Raw genomic sequence first — 19981 nt, 5'->3', positions numbered from 1 at the left:
ATCTGTAGCCACTGCCACCAAGAATAGGATCCTCCAGGTCCAGTCCATGGTGAGGAGCTGTTCTCTGGGGCTTCTCCGAGGAGGGGTGTGGTTGTTGGGTGATGCTCTCAGGGCACAGAGATCTCCATATTCACCTCAGTTATTTGCATATGCATGAAGGATGCTATTTAATAGCCCAATTCCTGACCTAGCATGGGAAAGAGCAAATAGATGACAGATGCATGGACGACACAATTGTAGAAGCTGAGGGTTCAATCCACAATCCTGTTAGAAGCCATGCATCTCCCACACATCCCTGAACTCTGTGTTGAGAGAGCTTCCCCTACTGGTAACAGGCTTCCCCAGGACACACACCACACTTTGAATCCACATTTTAATGTCTCAGCGGCAACTTGAACCATTTCTAGACCTTAATATGTGAATCCATTATTTTTGAAGTGAGTGTGTTTTTCCCAAAATGACACTTATTTATAAGAAATGATCTCTTCCTCACCTCTCACTACTTGCTATTAAGATATATAGCAATGTTTGAAATCCCCATTGTAATAGTGGTTCTCATCACAACATCCAGCTTGATAAATGATCACAATTGGATAAGATATTATTCATACATCAGCAGTCCTTGTGAAATACTTATTTTAGATTTTTTAATGTAGTCCCAGGCCCTGAGGGGAACCCCTCCCCAGTCTCCTATGCACCTGCTCTGGGGAGGGAGCCTCTGCTGGGTGTGTCCTGAGCTCCCCCTGCAGCCCAGCTCCGACCCTGCAGGAATGTTTCTGTCTGAGCTGGTAAGAGTGTATTCCTACAGTGAATCTAGCCCAGTATAAAGTGGCTGTGCCCTGGCTCAGAATTCCCCTTTAGTGACACCATATGCTTCTCACACAAGATTTTTCTGACTGCCCCATTCTAAAGCAAAGGGATTCAATTGGGTAGGAATCCTGATAAGAAAAACAATCGGCCAAATTATGTTTAAAGGAGTTTAATTGAGCAATTAATAATTCATGAATTGGACAGCCCCCAGAATCACAGCTGATTCAAAAAGACTTAATTTTAGTTATGTGGTGGAAGAAGATTTTTAGATTTTTTTTAAATGATGTACAAAAATCAGAAGTGGGACACAGAAACAGCTGGATTGGTTACAGGGTGTTATTTTTCTTATTTAAACACAGTTTGCACACTCAAGAGTGTATGTGTGGTTGAGATATGGTTGCTGGAATTGGCCAAGACTCAGCCATTGTTACAGGTGTGTACTCCTAAGTTAGGTTTTCAATGTTATCTCCCTATTCAGGTAGGGATTCAGTTTGTCCAGAAAAACTCAAACGTAGAAGGATGAAGTTCTTCTCAGGCCATATTTAATTCACTTTATCATGCCCTTCAGTGTGTGGTTACTGAGAATTTCACAAGACAACACGTTTACCTCTTTGGAATTTAAGCAATCCATTACATGTTTGCAGCTTTTTCTTGTAACAGGTGATATTTCATATGCCTCAGTTTAGCTACCACCATGTCTTTCTCTCTACAAGAACTCATTTTCACAAGATTTCCATGTTCATGAAAGGAAAATAAACCTTTGGGACCCCAAAATCACTAAGCCAAAGGGAAAAATCAAGCTGAAATCTTTCTGAGGCAAATCCACCTCCCATTCTTTCCCTAAAATAATAGCTACTGAGATCTTTGAAAACTGCAGACTTCCTTCGAGTTTGACCACAAGGAAAACCCTTACGGACCATGGACAGACAGAGTCGCCTCTCTGCTCACATAAGTCAAATGCATATCTGATTGCTACCTTTGTCCTATTGCTTCACTAAGCCAGGCTAAGGCCCACGTGACTATTTCTGTAAATTGTGCATTCTGTTCAAGTCTAATCAGAAACTCAAAAGAATGAACCATTTGTCTCCTACCTACCTATGACCTGGAAGCTCTCTCCCCACTTCAAGTTGTCCTGCTTCTAAACCAAACCAATGTACATCTTACATGCATGGATTAATGTCTCATGTCTCCCTAAATTTTATAAACCAATCTCTGTCAGTCACTTTGGGCCACATCATCAGGACTCCCTGAGGCTGTGCCACTGGCATGTTCTTAATCCTGGAAAGATAATCCTAAATCTATTCAGATTAGTCTCAGGTACTCTTTCATGTACAGATTTGTTTTCTAGCTCATAACTTCAAATATCTAAAATATTAAAGAAAATTTGCCGAACAGCACATTCTCTTGTTTATCTGTTCTTGTTGTTGTAAAAAGAAATGTATTTCTATAATTCACATATAATTTATCATCTATATACATTACCAAGCCGAGTAGCAGATTTATTAGTAAGACCCAAAGTAATAAAAATTTCAAATATCAATTAGCAACTTAATAGAAAAATCAAATTATACTACATTGGTTCGCTGAAATGCTACCCATTATATATACACACCAAAAAGATTTAATTCTCAGTATTTCTGTTGAGAAAAATAAGTCAAGTAGATAATAGTATATACTATACTGTTTTATTCTTATAAATTTTAGAAAATAAAAACTACAGAAATATGAAAACATCAGTAATTTTACAAAGAAATGGTAGAAGAGTTGGAGAGAAAACTATATATATACATATATATATACATATATATGTATATATATATTATAGAACAAGAGAAATGCTGAGGGGAATTGATTCAACACATTCTTGAAAACAGGTTTTCTTTAAAGTTTACTATTGAACAGTTAAATATGTGAATTTTATTATCTGTCAAAACTCATGAAATTTATTACAAGTAAACAACTGAAATATTATACCAAAAAAAAGGATGATAGGAAGTAATGAATAAACATGTTAAATGTCATATATACCTAAAAATTTATCTGTCTGAAGCCTAGTTGTCTCCGTATTTTAGGAGAAATGCAGCAAAATCACACAGGTTCTTGTGACAGGAAGTGGATTCTGCAAACCACGCTAGGCCCGTTTTGTTCTGTACTGTGTTGGCAAAGAGAGCAATCGAGGTCAGCTGTGAGGAGCATAGTCCTGGATACTGGGACTCACTCATGGCAGATATGAGCCCCTAGACACATACAGACCCTCCATGTGTGGGTTCACTTTTACATCTGTAAATGAAGAAAATACTGACTCCTAAATAACATAATTTATACACATGGGTAAACACAATTAAAATTTGAGGGTTGTCAAATGTTTATCACAGAACGATTTCACAATAAGATGCACATTTTCCCAAATACAATCATTGTCATCTAAATCCCCCAGGACTCTCTCATCTGCTCTGGGCCCTGCACTCTCCTCAGGCAACCAGCCCCAGAGCTTGCTATATAGTAGCAGACATGCAAATAGGGCCCTCCCTCTCCTGATGAAAACCAGCCCAGCCCTGACCCTGGAGCTCTGGGAGAGGAGCCCCAGCCTTGGGATCATCAGGTGTTTCTATTCAGTGATCAGCACTGAACACAGAGGACTCACCATGGAGTTTGGGCTGACCTGGGTTTTTCTTGTTGCTATTTTAAAAGGTAATTCATGGAAAAATAGAGATATTGATTCTGAGTGGACATGAGTGAGAGAAACAGTGAATGTGTGTGGCAGTTTCTGACCTTGATGTCTCTGTGCTTGCAGGTGTCCAGTGTGATGTGCAGCTGGCGGAATCTGGGGGAGGCTTGGTTCAGCCTGGGGGGTCCCTGAGACTCTCCTGTGCAGCCTCTAGATTCACCTTTAGTAGCTATGACATGGATTGGGTCTGCCAGGCTCCAGGGAAGGGTCTGCAGTGGGTCTCAGCTGTTAGTGCTGGTGGTAGTAACACATACTACGCAGACTCCGTAAAGGGCAGATTCACCATCTCCAGAGACAATGGCAAGAAATTCTTGTATCTTCAAATGAACAGTCTGAGAGCTGAGGACACAGCAGTTTATTACTGTGCGAAAAAAACACAGTGAGGGGAAATCAGTGTGAGCCCAGACACAAACCTCCCTGTAAGAACGCTGGGGGGAATCAGCTGCAGGGGGCGCTCAGGACCCACTGATCAGAGTCAACCCCAGAGGCAGCTGCACAGGGAGACTGACTTCCTGTCAGGAGGTAGGACTTCACCTTCCTCTTATAGTTTCTCTGGTGAACTCTAAGTTCAGAATTCTGTGATTACCAGTGTCATCTCTATGTATTTTTAAAATTGTTATTTTAATATGAAAACCTTTTCTCACATCCACAAAATGCAGAGTGATGCTTACAGACATAAGAAGTCCTCAACCATGGTCACCAGGATCAGAATCCTTTGGAAGCTCAGGAGTGCCTGGTGAGTCTTCTACATTCAGACTCAGGGTAGGAACTGTAGAAAGGTTCCCTGACTAGAATAGTCTTTAGGGATTCTGATTCAAGCAAAGAGAGAGTTCCAGTCAGGGTCGGTGTCATGTGCAACCTCACAGGTTTCACGTCTGCTCCTTCTCCTGACACTGCAGTGTGACAATCACAATCAGCACTGATATGGTGATGCTTTTCTCTGCCATCTAGGTTTTTCCTTTTTCTTTTTAGTTGTTGTTCTTCCTTTTTCATTGGCTATCTGTGCTCCCTGAAAAATTAAATGTGGTTTCTGTGGTCTAAATTCCACAGCTCAAGCTCTTTTCCTAGAGCTCAGGTTGGTCTCTGGCTGTGGCTCCTGCAGCCACATGGGAGAGACTGGTGAGACTTTTGCCACTTCCATTGCTCAGGAGCTTCCACTGTGCTGTGTTTAGACTCATCTGAGAATGTACATGGCCCGAGGGAACTGTAGGGGATAAGCTTGCTTGGTCAACATGAGATGTGGATGTGGAATTGATCCTGTGCTGGGCAAACTGTCATTGTGTCACCTTCTTCAGCAGTAGTGTTATGAAGTGGGTGGCAATGTTGTCAGAATTAAAATGGAGCCACCAGTGAATGAAGCTGGAAAAGGACATGAGGGAGGGTTCTCACACTCATCCCTAATAAGAACTTTTGTAAATCTGTTTTAGTTCTTTGTAAATTCTAGATATCAGCCCTTTGTCAGATAGGTAAACTGCAAATATTTTTTTTTTCCCATTCTGTTGGTTGCTGATTCACTCTAATGACTGTTTCTTTTGCCATGCAGAAGCTGTGGAGTTTGACTAGGTCTCATTTGTCTATTTTGGCTTTTGTTGCCAATGCTTTTGGTGTTTTGGTCATGAAGTCCTTGCCTATGCCTATGTCCTGAATGGTTTACCTAGATTTTCTTCTAGGGTTTTCATGGTGTTAGGTCTTATGTTTAAGTCTTTAATCCATCTGGAGTTGATTTTAGTGTAAGGTGTCAGGAAGGGGTCCAGTTTCTGGTTTCTGCACATGGCTAGCCAGTTTTCCCAACACCATTTATTAAACAGGGAATCCTTTTCCCATTGCTTGTTCTTGTCAGGTTTGTCAAAGATCGGATGGTTGTAGATATGTTGTGTTGCCTCCAAGGCCTCTGTTCTGTTCCATTGGACTATATCTCTGTTTTGGTACCAGTACCATGCTGTTTTGATTACTGTAGCTTTGTAGTATAGTTTGAAGTCCGGTAGTGTGATGCCTCCTGCTTTGTTCTTTTGCTTAGAATTGACTTGGCTATGCATGCTCTCTTTTGGTTCCATATGAAGTTTAAGGTGATTTTTCCAGTTCTGTGAAGAAGGTCATTGGTAGCTTTATGGGGATAGCATTGAATCTGTAAATTGCTTTGGGCAGTATGGCCATTTTCCTGATATTGATTCTTCCTAATCATGAACATGGAATGTTTCTCTATCTGTCTGTATCCTCTCTTATTTCATTGAGCACTGGTTTGTAGTTCTCCTTGAAGAGGTCCTTTACGTTCCTTGTTAGCTGTATTCCTAGGTATTTTATTCTCTTTGTAGCAATTGTGAATGACAGTTCATTCTTGATTTGGCTCAGAAAAAAACAAGCCCATTCAAAAGTGGGCAAAGGATATGAACAGACAATTTACAAAAGAAGACATACAGGAGGCCAACAAACATATGAAAAAATGCTCATCATCACTGGTCATTAGAGAAATGCAAATCAAAACCACATTGAGATACCATCACACACCAGTTAGAATGGCGATCATTAAAAAAATCTGCAGACAACAGATAAAGAGAGGATGTGGAGAAATAGGAACACTTTTACACTGTAGGTGGGAGTGTAAATTAGTTCAACCATTGTGGAAGACAGTGTGGCGATTACTCAAGGACCTAGAAATAGAAATACTATTTGACCCAGCAAACCCATTACTGGGTATATGTCCAAAGGATTATAAATCATTCTCCTATAAGGAAACACGCACACAAATGTTCATTACAGCACAGTTTACAACAGCAAAGACCTGGAACCAACCCAAATGCCCATCGATGATGGACTGGACAGGGCAAATGTAGCACATATACACCATGGAATATTATGCAGCCATCAAAAATGATGAGTTCATGTCCTTTGTAGGGACATGGATGAAACTGGAAGCCATCATTCTCAGCAAACTGACACAGGAGCATAAAATCAAACACCATATGTTCTCACTCATAGGCAGGTGTTGAAAAAGGAGAACACATGGACACAGGGAGGGGAGCACTACACACTGGGGTCTGTTGGAGGAAAATTGGGGAGAGACAGCGGGGCATGGGGAGTTGGGGTGGGATGGCATGAGGAGAAATGCCAGATATAGGTGATGGGGAGGAAGGCAGTAAATCACACTGCCACGTGTGTACCTATGCAACAATCTTGCATGTTCTTCACATGTACCCCAAAATAAAAAAAATAAATTATATATATATATATAAAATAATAAAAAGGTAAAATATTTCTACAAGGAGAACTAGAACACACTGCTGAAAATATCAAAGATAAGACAAACAAATGGAAATGGATCCCATGCTCATGGATTGGAAGAATCAGTATTGTGAAAATAACATACTGTGCAAAGCATTCTGCAAATACAGTGTAACTCTTATGAAAATAGCACATTATTTTTTACAGAATTAAAAAACAAAAATGCTAAAATTTATATAAAACCAAAAAAGCCCAAATAGCCAAAGAAACCCTAATAAGAAAAAAAAAAAATTAAAGCCATCACATTGCTGAAGTTTAAATCATAGCACAAGGCTGCATTTACCAAAACAACATGATACTGAAATAAATGTGGGCACATAGACCACTGGGACAGAATTGAAAACCCAGAAAACAAGCCAAATATGTAAAGCCAACTGACGTTTAGCAAAGCATACAAAATTATAAATTGGAAAATAGACACTATATTTAATAAATGGTACTGGGAAACTATTAACCCACAAATAAAAGAATATAAGTGAATATTTGTCAGCATATACAAGGTCAACTCAAAATCAATCAGATACTTGAATGTAAGACACTAAACTCTAAAAATTATAGAAAAAAGTATTGGAAAAAACACTTTTAGACATCAGGGTAAGCAAAGAATTTATAACTAAGACCCCAAAAGCAAATGCAACAGAAACAAAAATAAATATATGGAACCTGTTAAAATAAAATGTTTCTGCACAGCACAACTAGTAGTCAACAGAGTAAGAACATAAATAGCAGAAGACATGCACATAGAGCTCTCCCTCTGCTCATAAAAACCAGCCTGTCTCTGACCCTGCAGCTCTGGGAGAGGAGCTGAACCCCAGAATACTCAGTTGTTTGGTGATCAGCACTGAACACAAAAGACTCACCATAGAGTTTGGGCTGAGCTGGGTTTTCCTTGTTGCTATTATAAAAGGTGATTTATGGAGAACTAGTGATGTTGAGTGTGAGCAGACATAAGTGACAGAAACAGTGGATGTATGCATGTGGCAGTTTCCGACCAGGATGTCTCCATGTTTGCAGGTGTCCAAGTGTGAGGTGCAGCTGGTGGAGTCTGGAGGAGGCTCGGCAAAGCCTGGGAAGTCCCTGAGACTCTCCTGTGCAGTCTCTGGCTTCAACTTCAGTAGTTCCCACATGAACTGGATCCGCCAGGTTACAGGGAAGGGCACGGAATGGGTTGGACAAATCAATCCTGGTGGAGGTGGCACATACTACACATTCCGTGAAGGCCCGATTCACCATCTCCACAGAAAACGCCAAAAACAAGCTTCTTCTGCAAATGAACAGCCTGAAATCTGAGGACATGGTCATCTTTTACTGTACTAGACACAGTGAGAGGATGTCAGTGTGAGCCCAGCCACAAACCTCCCTGCAGGGGCGCGCGGGTACACTAGGGGGCGCTCGGGACCCACTGAGGACCCAGGAGCAGATGCAGAGGGAAGTTCCCTTTCTCAGCTGCAGGCAGGAGGCAGGCTTGTTTTTGCAGGAATTGAGTTTTATGAGGTTTTGATATTTTACTATGGCTATTTACCAGGATTTTTTATTGGGACTTGTGTTTTTTAAGTAATTTTTCAATTGATATGTCGGGGTATTTTTTTTTTAAATACATACCCTCAATAAATATTTTTTTCCTAATAATTTTCACTTTTTCTTCTAGAGTTTTACTAACATCTGTTGATATCACCAGCTACATAGGTATAGGGACATCAATTTACAAATATAGAATAATACAGAATATGTATAAACAGACAAACTTATTCATAGATCTGTAGTCTTTATATTTAACCTTATAACAAAATAATTATAAAGTGGGTCCTAAAGAAAAAACTTAATAATTACATAAAAATTACAGTATTCTCTAATTGATTTCAATCATTCTCTATATTTTACATAAATTGATGTCTATTTGTAAGCTTAAACATAGTGTACTGATTATTTTAAAATAGCCAGGCACAAACTTTAAACGTCCTTGTCACACACACACAAATAAGATCTGGGGACTTGAGCTGACATTTATGTCAATCAGCTCGATTCAATTATTCCATATTGTATTCATAAATCATAATACAGTTTTGTGTTGTATAAATATATATAACACAAATTTTTCAATTTTCAGTTAAATTTTAATTACATATTTTAACATCCATCCTAGGTCATGAATTCTTTTCTCCCTGTCCAGATGTAATTAGATTGTCTTGAGAAATTCATTCACCCTCCTGCCTCCTGAAGGCTTCAGCAAGTAGCTCCTAGATGGGCAGAAGCAGGCAAATTGTGTGTGTCAACAGGACCTGGAGCATCTCTCTCCTTGGATTAGGCCATCTCCTCAAGATTACAGGACTCTTCTGTTTTCTCAACATGCTGTTGTACCAGACAAGCACAGAAACACTTAACTTCATTATGCTTTGCTTCAATTTTTCAAAACAACATACATGAGGCCCTTCCTGTGCTTCAAAGTTTCTTCTGAGGACTTCATATGTATTACATATTTTCAATTATTTTCTGAGATGGAATGCTGATGTCTCCTTATTCGAGATTACTCTTATAATTTATCTCTTAGAATTATTGTTTCCAGAGCCCTGGCCACCTAAGGAGCACCACGGAATGGAGCGGCACTGAGGCTGACCCTGCAGCGCAGGAGCCACCACATCTTCCACCCCAGGAGCAGATGTAGACGTGCCAGAGAGGGAGCATGAAACGCCTTGTCTGATCGGTGCCGGAGATGGCACAGCCCATCCTCACCCGAGCCTGGGTCTTCCAGATTGACCCCAAGATCAAGAAGAACTGGATCCTGCAAGCAAGCAGTGGTCACCGTTTCCTACTTCTATGACCTCACAAGGAACCGACATCGGATCTTCAGCAAGGACGGAGCCAAGGTGACCATCAACAGCACAATCGCACCAAATACGACCTTCCCCAGAACGCCGCAGGAAGTCTGGGCAGGGGCCAACAGCAGAGCCCACACGGTGTTTGGTTTGGGGTTTTCCTCTGAGCAGCAGCTGGCAACGTTTGCAGAGAAATTCCAGGAGCTGAAAGAAGCTACCGAGATGCCCAAAGACAAGGCCCGGGAGAACACCGAGAGCTGGAGTCATGGTTCCCAGTGATCTGGGCGTGAAGCCCCATCTTCTGCTCCAGCATCCAGTGTCAAGGGCGGCGATGAAAAGGCCTCTCCCCCGCCGCCGCTGACACGCACCGGAAGTCTGAGAAGGGCGCAGCGGAAGTCTGAGAAGGGCGCGCGGAGATCACGGGGACGCAGAGCGCGGCCACCGAGCAGAAGCCGGAGCTGTAGCTGCAGCCCTGAGGAGAGCCACACCCCGCGGAACACGGCCGGGACACCCACAGGGAGGAGGAGAAGAACACGCAGCTCAAGAGGAGGGTGGAGGGGCTGGAGGCGGAGCTCCCAGAACAGGAGAGGAGCTGAAAGGTCTCTGAAAACAAAGTGAAATCCCGCCTCTGAAAACAAAGTGAAATCCCGCCTCAGCTCCTGTCAGAGCGCGGCTGTGTCTCTGAGAAGCTCCAGGTGGCCGAGAGAGAATGAAAACCCGGAAGTCAGAGGGCGCTCCCTGAACAGACACTGAGGCGAGCAAACGCCCACAGCGCCACCCGGAGGTGGAGGCGAACAGCTTCCCGGAGCTGCTGGACCGGAGGTTCCAGGCCTCCCCACGCTGGGCACCAATAGCTAGGGCTGTCAAGACCTGGGCCCACCCGTGAGTCCCGTGTGTGTGTGTGAGACCAGACAGCACTAGGACGTTCTCCTGTATTCACCAAATGGTGTTGGGATTGCTGGATTCTAGCTGATATGCCAAATGCAAGAGTAAAAGAGGCTGAGCAATTTCTATCTAGATTTTAGATGTGTAGGGAATCCTATATGCCCAGGAAGAAGCCTGCTGCAGGGGTGGATCCACCTCAAACATCCTCTACTAAGGCGGTGCCAAAGATGGGGAAAGACGTCATTGGAGCCCCCATTCAGAGTCTCCACTAGGGCATTTCATAGTAAAGCTGTGGGAATGTGGCCACAACCCTCAAGATCCCGGAATGGTAGAGACAAATGCAGCTTGCATTCTTAGCCTGGAATAATTTCTGGCACTTTATCCTGGCCTGTGAAAGTAGCACTATGGGCTGTGCCCAGCTGTAGAAATGAGATGCCTGAGGTTTTTAGGACCCCCTATCTCTCAGTGTGCCCTGGTTGAAGTACATAAAGTCAAGATAGATTATTTTGTAGCTTTAAGATTTAATATCTGACCTGCTAGGCTTTAGGTGTGTGACGGGCATGTTGACCATGCCTTTGCCCAATTTATTCCTTTTTTAATGACAATATTTACACAATGCCTGTGGTAATATTGCACCTTGAAAGTAAATAACTCTCTAAAACATTTTGCCAGCTCACAGCTGGCAGGAATTGCCTTAAGACTCAGAGGAGACTTTGGAATTTTGGTTGATCAAGTTAAGGTTTTGAGAACTATTTCTTAAAAAGATGACTTTGCAATCTAAGAAGGACTTGAGATGATAGGGCATAACAGTAAAATGATATAGTTTGCATGATTGTCCCCTACAAATCTCATGGTGAAATGTAATCCACAATCTTTGAGATGGGGCCCACTAGGAGTTTTTGCATCATGGGGAGAGATCCTTCAAGAATGACTTAGTATCTACCCCATGGTAATTACTGAATTACTTCTGTATTAGGTACTGTGATATCTGCTTGTTCAAAACAGTCTGCCAACCCTCCTCCACTCTTCTGAGCCCCCTCTCACCAAGTGACACACCCTGCTTCTCCTTTGCCATCCACCATGATTGTAAGCTTCCTGAGGCCCTCACAAGGAGCAGATGCTGGGGCCATGCCTCTCATACAGTCTGCAGAATTGGAAGCTAAATAAACCTCTTATTTTTGTAAATAATTTGGTCTCAGGTATTAATTTATAGCAATGCAAAATAGACTAATACACTGCCCAAAGCAATATGCATATGCAATGCATTTTATCAAGTAACCAATATAATTGATTACCTGTTTTTTAAAAAATTCTAAAATATATATGGAATCAAAAAAGAGCCTGAATAGCAAAGCAATCCTAAGAAAAAGGAACAAAGCTGGAAGCACCACATTACCTGATTTCAAATTAAACTACACAGATATACTCAGAAAGACAGCATGGTACTGGAGAAACAACCCTCTGCTCAATAAGTGGTGCTGGGAAAATTGGATAGCCACATGTAGAAGAATAAAACTGGACTTCTATCTCAGCATAGACAAAAATTAATTGAATATGAATTCAATATTTAAATTTATAAAGAGAAACTTAAAAGTATTTGTAGAAAATGTAGGAGAAAATTCTCAGGACATTGGCTTAGGCAAATAAAATATGACTAAGACTTCAAAAGCAAATACAATGAAAACAAAAAATAGACAAATGGGATTTAGTTGAACTAAAGAGCTTCTGCACAGAAAAAGAAATAATCAACATGGTGAGTAAAAAACCTGCAGAATGATAGAAGAATCACCTCACTTAAAATGGCTGTTGTCAGAAAAGAAAAAAAAAATCCTAACAAACGCTAGTAAGGATTCAGAGAAAGGAAACGTGTTATACATTGTTGGGGAGAATGTAAATTAGTAGAGTCACTATGGAGAGCAGTGTGGAGGTAGCTCAAAAAACACAAATGAACCTACCATATGATCCAGCAATTCCAGTCATGCAAATTGAACCAAAGAAATGAAAATCATTATCATTGTGTCAGAGATTTCTACACACCAATGAATATGGCAGGACCTTTCACAATAGCCAAGATATGAAATCAACCTTGGTGCTGCACAAGAGATGCATGGTTCAAGATAATGTGGTGCATATACATGGTGAATACTAGTCATCCATAATAAATGAAATCCTGTTATTTGTGGCAACGAGGATGGAAATGGAAGACACTATGTTACATGAAGTATGCCCAGAGCAGAAAGTAATGGACCTTGTTTTTTCACTCATACATGGAAGCAAAAAAATAAAAATAAAAAAATAAAGAATAAAAAAGGTCTCCTAGAAGTAAAGAGTAGAACAGAGAATTCTATAGGCTGGGAAGGTTAGTGAAAAGAGGGAGATAGGCAGAGATTTGTTATAGAATACGACATTTCAGTTAGGTAGGAGGAATAGATTATAATGTCCTTTACCACTGTAAGATGAATATAGTTAACAATAATATGGAGTTTCAAATATTAGAAGAAGTATGTTAATATTCTCAATAAAAAGAAAAGGATTGAGATGATGGATATGCTAATTAACCTAATCTGGCCCCTATACATTATATGTATGAAAACATCACTGTGTAACTCATGAACATTGAAAATTATTATTTGTCTATTACAATTATGTTTAAAATAACACAAAATTCATTGGCAGTGACATAAATGGAGGCTCTGGGACAGGTGTGGGGATAAATGCAGCCTCTGGATTACATGCTTAACATATCAATGGGAAAAAGAGCTTCCATTAGCATTTTCTATTTTTAGGACTGAGTAGATCTGACATTTCTCAAAGCTTCCCTCTACAGTAGAGAAGTGAGATCCAGGGAGGTCTTGCAGGCACTCAGGTATGCAGAGGGAAGAAGCAGGAATAGAGGGTTGCTGGCCCATTCAACAATAGTAGGAATTATTATTATGCATGTAGACAAGTCAATGTTGTTTTAAAATAAATTGTGTCACTAAAATACATGAAAAAAATTCAAAGAGAAATTCTTAAATATTATTGGCAGTGAAACTGTTTTTGGTGATAAAATGTTCATGAAGCTAAGTGAGCCAGTAAAGTTGTTAAGAACTATAATAAACATTGGATTGGATTCAGCTTTGTCTGAATTTAGTGTGATTATTACTGGCTCAGGTAGGGGTCAGATATCAAGATAGATAGCTGGTAACAACAGAAAAAGCCATGGACCAGAAAAATTCACAGCAAATTTTTTTTTTTTCAGATTTATAAACAAGAGTTGCACCAATCCTACTGAAACGATTCTCAAAAAATGAGGAGGAAGGACTGCTCCCTGAATTATTCTATGGGAACAGTACTGTGATAACAAATCCTGAAAGAGACTCAATTAAAAACAAAGAAAAGATAACTTTAAGCCAGTATTCCTGATGCAAACTTGCTCAATGAAATACTGACAAACTGAACACAGCAGCACATCTAAAAGCTAATCCACCATATCAAGTAGGCTTTGCCCCTGGGATGCAAGGTTGATTCAATATATGCAAATCAGTAAATGTTATTCATCATATAAGCAAAACTAAATACAAAAACCATGTTGTCAGTCGAGACAGATTCAAAAAATACTACTAGCCTATGAGAATGAGTAAAACACACAGTATAGAAAGTACCAAATGGTAATGAGGAAGCAGAACAACAGGAACTTTCACTCCTTTCTGGTGGAAATTCCAAAATGGCACATAGACAACTACAGTTAATATTTTAGTGTATATTTCAGAAAAAGTAGAAAACAAGATTTAGAATGTTCTTAACACAAAGAAATAATCGATTATTGAGCTGAAGGGTATTCCAGTTATCCAGATTTGATCACTACACATAATATTCTTTTATCAAAATATCACATATACTCCTTACACATTTTGAAGTATTCTGTATCTATATAAATTAAACATTACAAAACCCCAATGCAGGGAAATCCAGCTAATTGCAGATTCCTATTAGGTGGGATGTTCTGCATAATCTGCAAACTAATCAGAATTGTTGGGTTTGTAAAGGACTTTAGAAATCTACTAGACTATTTGTTTGTAAAGATAAGTCTCCCAAGTTTAATTATTTTCCCAATGGGTTGCGATTTTGAACATAGAAGAAATGCTAACATTTGTTTCTGGTAAGTTTACTTCTAGTGTCAAGAGAAAAGGTTTTCAGAGAGGAATCTGTCATCTATCAAGTCTCAACTTCAATGTGGTTACCTCAGTAAATAATTTCCGATGCCCCTGACTAGGACAGATTCCTATAACCTACTCAAGATCTTCTGGGGCTGTGTCACAGGGCATGGTCCTCACATTTGGCTCAGAATAAATCTCTCTAAATATTTTGCAAAGTTGGATTTTTTTTAACAAAACTTCTAAGAAAAGCTACTCTCTGGTCTTTTATACATTCACAAGCATGACATTAATAAAGTATTAGTAAAATTAAACACATGTTGGCAATTTTTTACGGAGTTACACATAGACTAACTGTGGGATCAAGTGTAATGTTTAAAAGTACTTAGGCAAATTATTTCAAAATTATTGTTCCCCGGATACTTCTCTCAGATTCCTTATGTCCACTATTTGTTTTATGAATTTTGCAATTTTTGTAGATGATTACACCCTATCTTATCTAGGCATTTATTGTAGGAAATTGTGTGAAACTAATCAGGGATACCTTTGAAAGTCATTGTCGCAGTGGCTGCCAGAATGGAAGTGTGTTTCCTTTGCAGACACCAGGCACTCAGATTCCTCTGGTGACACCTAAATTTTATTTCCTGCTTGGCTTTGGGCCTTAATCCTGTGCTAAACAGAGAGACTCTGTCTTTCAGATCCCCCAGGTCATCACAGAGGTACGTGGACCTGAGAGTTGGCAATGAGGTGGGAAGGGTTGCACTGAATGGGCACTCTCTGCTTTTCTGAGGAGCCATACTCCAGGCAGACATCACAGTCCTGGCTCAGGGTGTGTCCTTCCAGTATCCCTGCGCCTCCTGCAGGTGCAGTGCTGATCCATGCATCTTCCTCCCTTTGCTGGGGAGAGTGTCTCCTTGTTGTTGTTGTTGTTTTTCCAGATCTTCCAGCAGCCACTATGTCTTCCCACTGATGTCTTCAGCTTTCTCTTTTCTGCCCCTCCAGCAGACGAGGCTGCTATTCCTGAGGAAATGAGAGGAGGTGGGAGATGAGGCTGTCATTCCTAGGAGAATGGACAGCGCTTTGGAGCTTTTTTATCTTCTATCTCAGTTTCTATGATTCCTCCAGTGCCAGCAACACAGAGATGTTAGCGTCTTTGCACCTGCAGGTGAATTCTTTGGTAATGGAGTGGTGGCAGAGGAGGTGGGTCTGGATGCATTTCAGCCACAGCTGCTGTTCTGTTTCCCACACAGAAGCAACTCGGGAGGTAGAGGGTGGAGATTTTTGTGACGTATCCTCAATCCTGGAAGAAAAGGTTTCAGTAGCGGTAGGAATTCCTCAGTTGTGCATACTCTGAGAATTTAAACATTAACTTCATTACACTAAATTTTAAATAATCTAAAGAAAACGTCCAATTTAATCTTGTTTTATCTCATATGACATATGCTGGACTCTGCCCCAGATAAGGTCCTATTCTCTTTCTGTTTTCTCTTTCTGTTTGTTTTTATAAGTCACTGAGTTTCTCAAGATGTAAGATCTCTTGTTTGTCCTATAACATCAATGATCTGACGTAGTAAAGAAAATATGTCAATTTGCAGCTCAGTAAGGTCAGTTTTTGTAAAAATAACATACTTTTCTTGGATGCCTATATTTCCAGACAGAGTATAAACTTTATTTTTAATATTACAAACTAGAAATGACACAAATATTGTGATGCTTTATAAATAAGTAATGGGGTGCTGTCGTTAACTGCAATGCTGATCATTAGAATCAACACATTTTTTATACACAACCAAATTACTGACTCACAAGGAATTAGGCTGAGGAAGAAGCCACAGAAATGAAATTGAAGCTACAAGATTTCACTTTGACAAATCTTGAAAAATAGATCTAACGTAACAAAGATGAAAGTGTGTCTCAGTATAATGAGAGGGAAATGACTGAGAGGCAGGAATTAGAGGAACAGGAGGAAGCTTTTAAGTGTAATTCATTGGTATCTTGATTGTTATATTGGCTGCACAGGTGAGTACAAGTGAAATGACATGTTTCCTTTGGAGACATGGTCTTGCTTTGTCATCCAGGCTGTAGCTCAGTTGTGAGATCATAGCTCTCTGCACCCTCAGACCCTGTGTCTGCAGCAATCCTCCTTCCTCTTCCCTGCATAGCTGGGACCACAGGTGTGCGCCACCACGCTCGGCTTCACTGCTTATTCAACTGCACACATTAATTATGCAATATTTATTAAAAAGCCATAATGCCTCAATAAGGATATTGCCAATAAGTGGATGGGTAATTTGTTAGATAAAGATTGATGGAAAGATAGACACCAATATAAAATATGTATGACACTCGAGAAAATACAACTGTAGGAAACGTGCTTTTCTTTACATTTGTCAGGTAATCACAACAGTGAATACACATCCCACCATGTTCTCATTACAAAGAAGAGGTTCTGCAAACTTCACTAGGTGCCACCCACTGTGTGCTGGGCTTGGTTCAGGGAGAATTGGGTCCAGTGGTGAGAAGCACAGGCCCAGACACCCAGGCTCACTCTGACCAGATGTGAGCTCTGGGGACATTGTACAACCCACCTGTGCTTTTCCTCATAACTTTTGAACTGTAACATGGAAATAACATTGATACCACATACCATATTCTCACTGCATATGTAAAAATAAAAGATGATTGGTGCTAACTTTAAATATATGTGGTTTATATAGATCTATTGTACCTCAATAAAACTGTTTTAAAACAGAAATTAAAATATATGTTTTATAGGTTTTAAGGGGTTATCACAGAACCAACTTACAATAAAAAACCACAATTTCCCAATACTATCAACGTCACAAATCTCCCCAGGACACTATCCTGTATCTGAGCCCTGCTGTTTCCTTAGGCCTCTCAGCCCACAGTTTGCTATATAGCAGGAGACATGCAAATAGAGCCCTTCCTCTGCTGATGAAAACCAGCCAAGCCCTGACCCTGCAGGTCTGGGAGAGGAGCCCCAGCCCTGGGATTTTCAGGTGTTTCCATTTGATGATCACGACTGAACACAGAAGATTCACCATGGAGTTTGGGCTGAGCTGGGTTTTCCTTGTTGCTATTTTAAAAGGTAATTCATGGAGAACTATTGAAATTGAGTGTGAGTGATAAGAGAGAGATAATTGGTGGATATTTGTGACACTTTCTCACCAGGGTTTCTTTTTGTTTGCAGGTGTCCAGTGTGAGGTGCAGCTGGTGGAGTCTGGGGGAGGCTTGGTTCAGCCTGGGGGCTCCCTGAGACTCTCCTGTGCAGCCTCTGGATTCACCTTCAGCAGCTATGCCATGAGCTGGGTCCGCCAGGCTCCAGGGAAGGCGCTGGAGTGGGTCTCAGCTATTGGTACTGGTGGTAGCACATACTATGCAGACGCCGTGAAGGGCCGATTCACCATCTCCAGAGACAACGCCAAGAACTCGCTGTTTCTGCAAATGAACAGCCTGAGAGCCGAGGACACGGCCGTGTATTACTGTGCGAGAGGCACACTGAGGAGAAGTCAGTGTGAGCCCAGACACAAACCTCCTGCAGGGACACTCGGGGGAATCAGCTGCAGGGGGCGCTCAGGACCCACTGATGAGAGTCAACCGCAGAGGCAGGTGCAGATGGAGGCTGATTTCCTATCAGAATGTGGGACTTCCTCTTCGTCTGACAGTTTCTCTAGTGAATCTCTCTAAGTTTAGAATTCTGTGCTTCCTAATATTATCCCTACCTTTTTTTAAAAAGATTGTTTTAACATGAGAATCTATTCTCACATGCACCAAATGTAGATGATGCAGACAGAGATTAAAAGTTCTCAATCATGTTCACCAGTATCAGAATCCTGAGGAATCTCCGGGGTTCCTAATGAGTCGTCTCCAATCAGACAGAAGAAAGAAACCTCAAGGAGATTCCCAGAATCAATAGAGAGGCTGGGCCAGGGTCTGCATCTTGCAGAACCTCACAGGTTTCACTTCTGACCTTTGTCCTGACACTAAAGCCAATCGCATCAGCAGTGACCTGGGGCTCCTTTGCTCCCACTCCATGTTCTTCCTTCGGAGCGTTTGTTCTTCCTTTCTTGTTTGCTTTTCCTGCTTTCTAACATATAAAAAGATGGTCTCTGTGGTCTCCATTCCAGGGCTCAAGACATTTTCTTGGAGCGCAGGTGGGGCTCAGCCTGTGGCTCCTGCAGCCACGTGGGAGAGGCTGATGGGGCTTCCTTCTCTCCCCATTTGCTCAGGACCCTCCACTGTGTTGTGTGTAGACTCATCTGGGAAAGTAATTGGCCGTTAATAGTGAAGGGGATGAACTTATTTGATCAAAATGGGATGTGGATGTGGAATTAACTCTGTTCTATGCAAACTGTCAGAGTCGTCTTCTTCTGAAGTAGTGTTAGAAAGAGCTTGTGAAATGTATCAATCACAATGGAGCCACTTGTGTTAAAACCCCAATGAATGAAGCTGGGGAAGGCCATGAAGCAGGGTCTAACGCACATATTCCTGATATCAAGAACTGCCATAAATAGACTCTGCACAGCCACAACCTTGCACAGAGGCCACCACAATCTTTTCTTTTCTATTTTTCTTTTCTTGTCTTTTTTTTTTTTTTTTTTTTTTTTTTTTTGAGATGGAGTTTTACCCATGTTGCCCTAGCTGGATTGCAATGGTGCAATCTCGGCTCACCAAAACCTCTGCCTCCTGGGTTCAAGCAATTCTCCTGTCTCAGCCCCAAGCAGCTGGGATTACAGGCATGCGCCAGCACACCCAGCTAGTTTTGTAGTTTTAGTAGGGACAGGGTTTCTCCATGTTGGTCAGGCTGGCCTTAAACTACGGACCTCAGGTGATACACCTGACTCAGCCTCCCAAAATTAAGGGATTACAGGTGTGAGCCATTGCGCCTGGCCCAGGCCACCATAATCTTAAAAGAATTGCTTCTCTAAATGTATCTGCCCAGCAACTGCCTGTTAACCTCACACCAATGTCAACTCTGTTATTAACCCTTCTAGCCCATTATAATTATCTCAAAACAGCTGCTGTAACCCTCCTTATTTTGCCTTCATTCTGTATCTTCCTTTACCAACCAAAATGCACCCACACATATTTCAAATGTGATATCCATTTTCTGATAAATATGGTTGTATTTTAGAGTCTCTCTCTGTTATTCAGAGTTGACAAGCTACAGATGAACATGCCACTGTTTTGTGAGGCATAGGGGATGACTATTTTTGCAGATGGCTAGGGATATCCAACGTGCATAAGATCATCCATCAGTCATTACAGGCTGGAAGTCCCAGAAAGAGGTGAAGCTGCCAAATCGCCAT

General features: G+C 41.0%; 1 gene segment (V, D, J or C); it reads left to right on the top strand.

Moving 5' to 3' along the window:
- Nucleotides 1-3420: 3420 nt before the first annotated feature.
- LOC101035367 (immunoglobulin heavy variable 3-23-like) lies at nt 3421-18359 on the top strand. The segment is given in 2 exon segments: nt 3421-3501; nt 17863-18359. Coding segments are annotated over 2 exon segments (543 nt in total).
- The last annotated feature ends 1622 nt before the right edge of the window (nt 18360-19981 follow it).

This window comes from Saimiri boliviensis, chromosome 2, assembly GCF_048565385.1.
Source record: "Saimiri boliviensis isolate mSaiBol1 chromosome 2, mSaiBol1.pri, whole genome shotgun sequence".
NCBI lineage: Eukaryota > Metazoa > Chordata > Mammalia > Primates > Cebidae > Saimiri > Saimiri boliviensis.
Note: the sequence above shows the minus strand (reverse complement) of the source record. Positions and strands in the feature narration are given on the sequence as shown.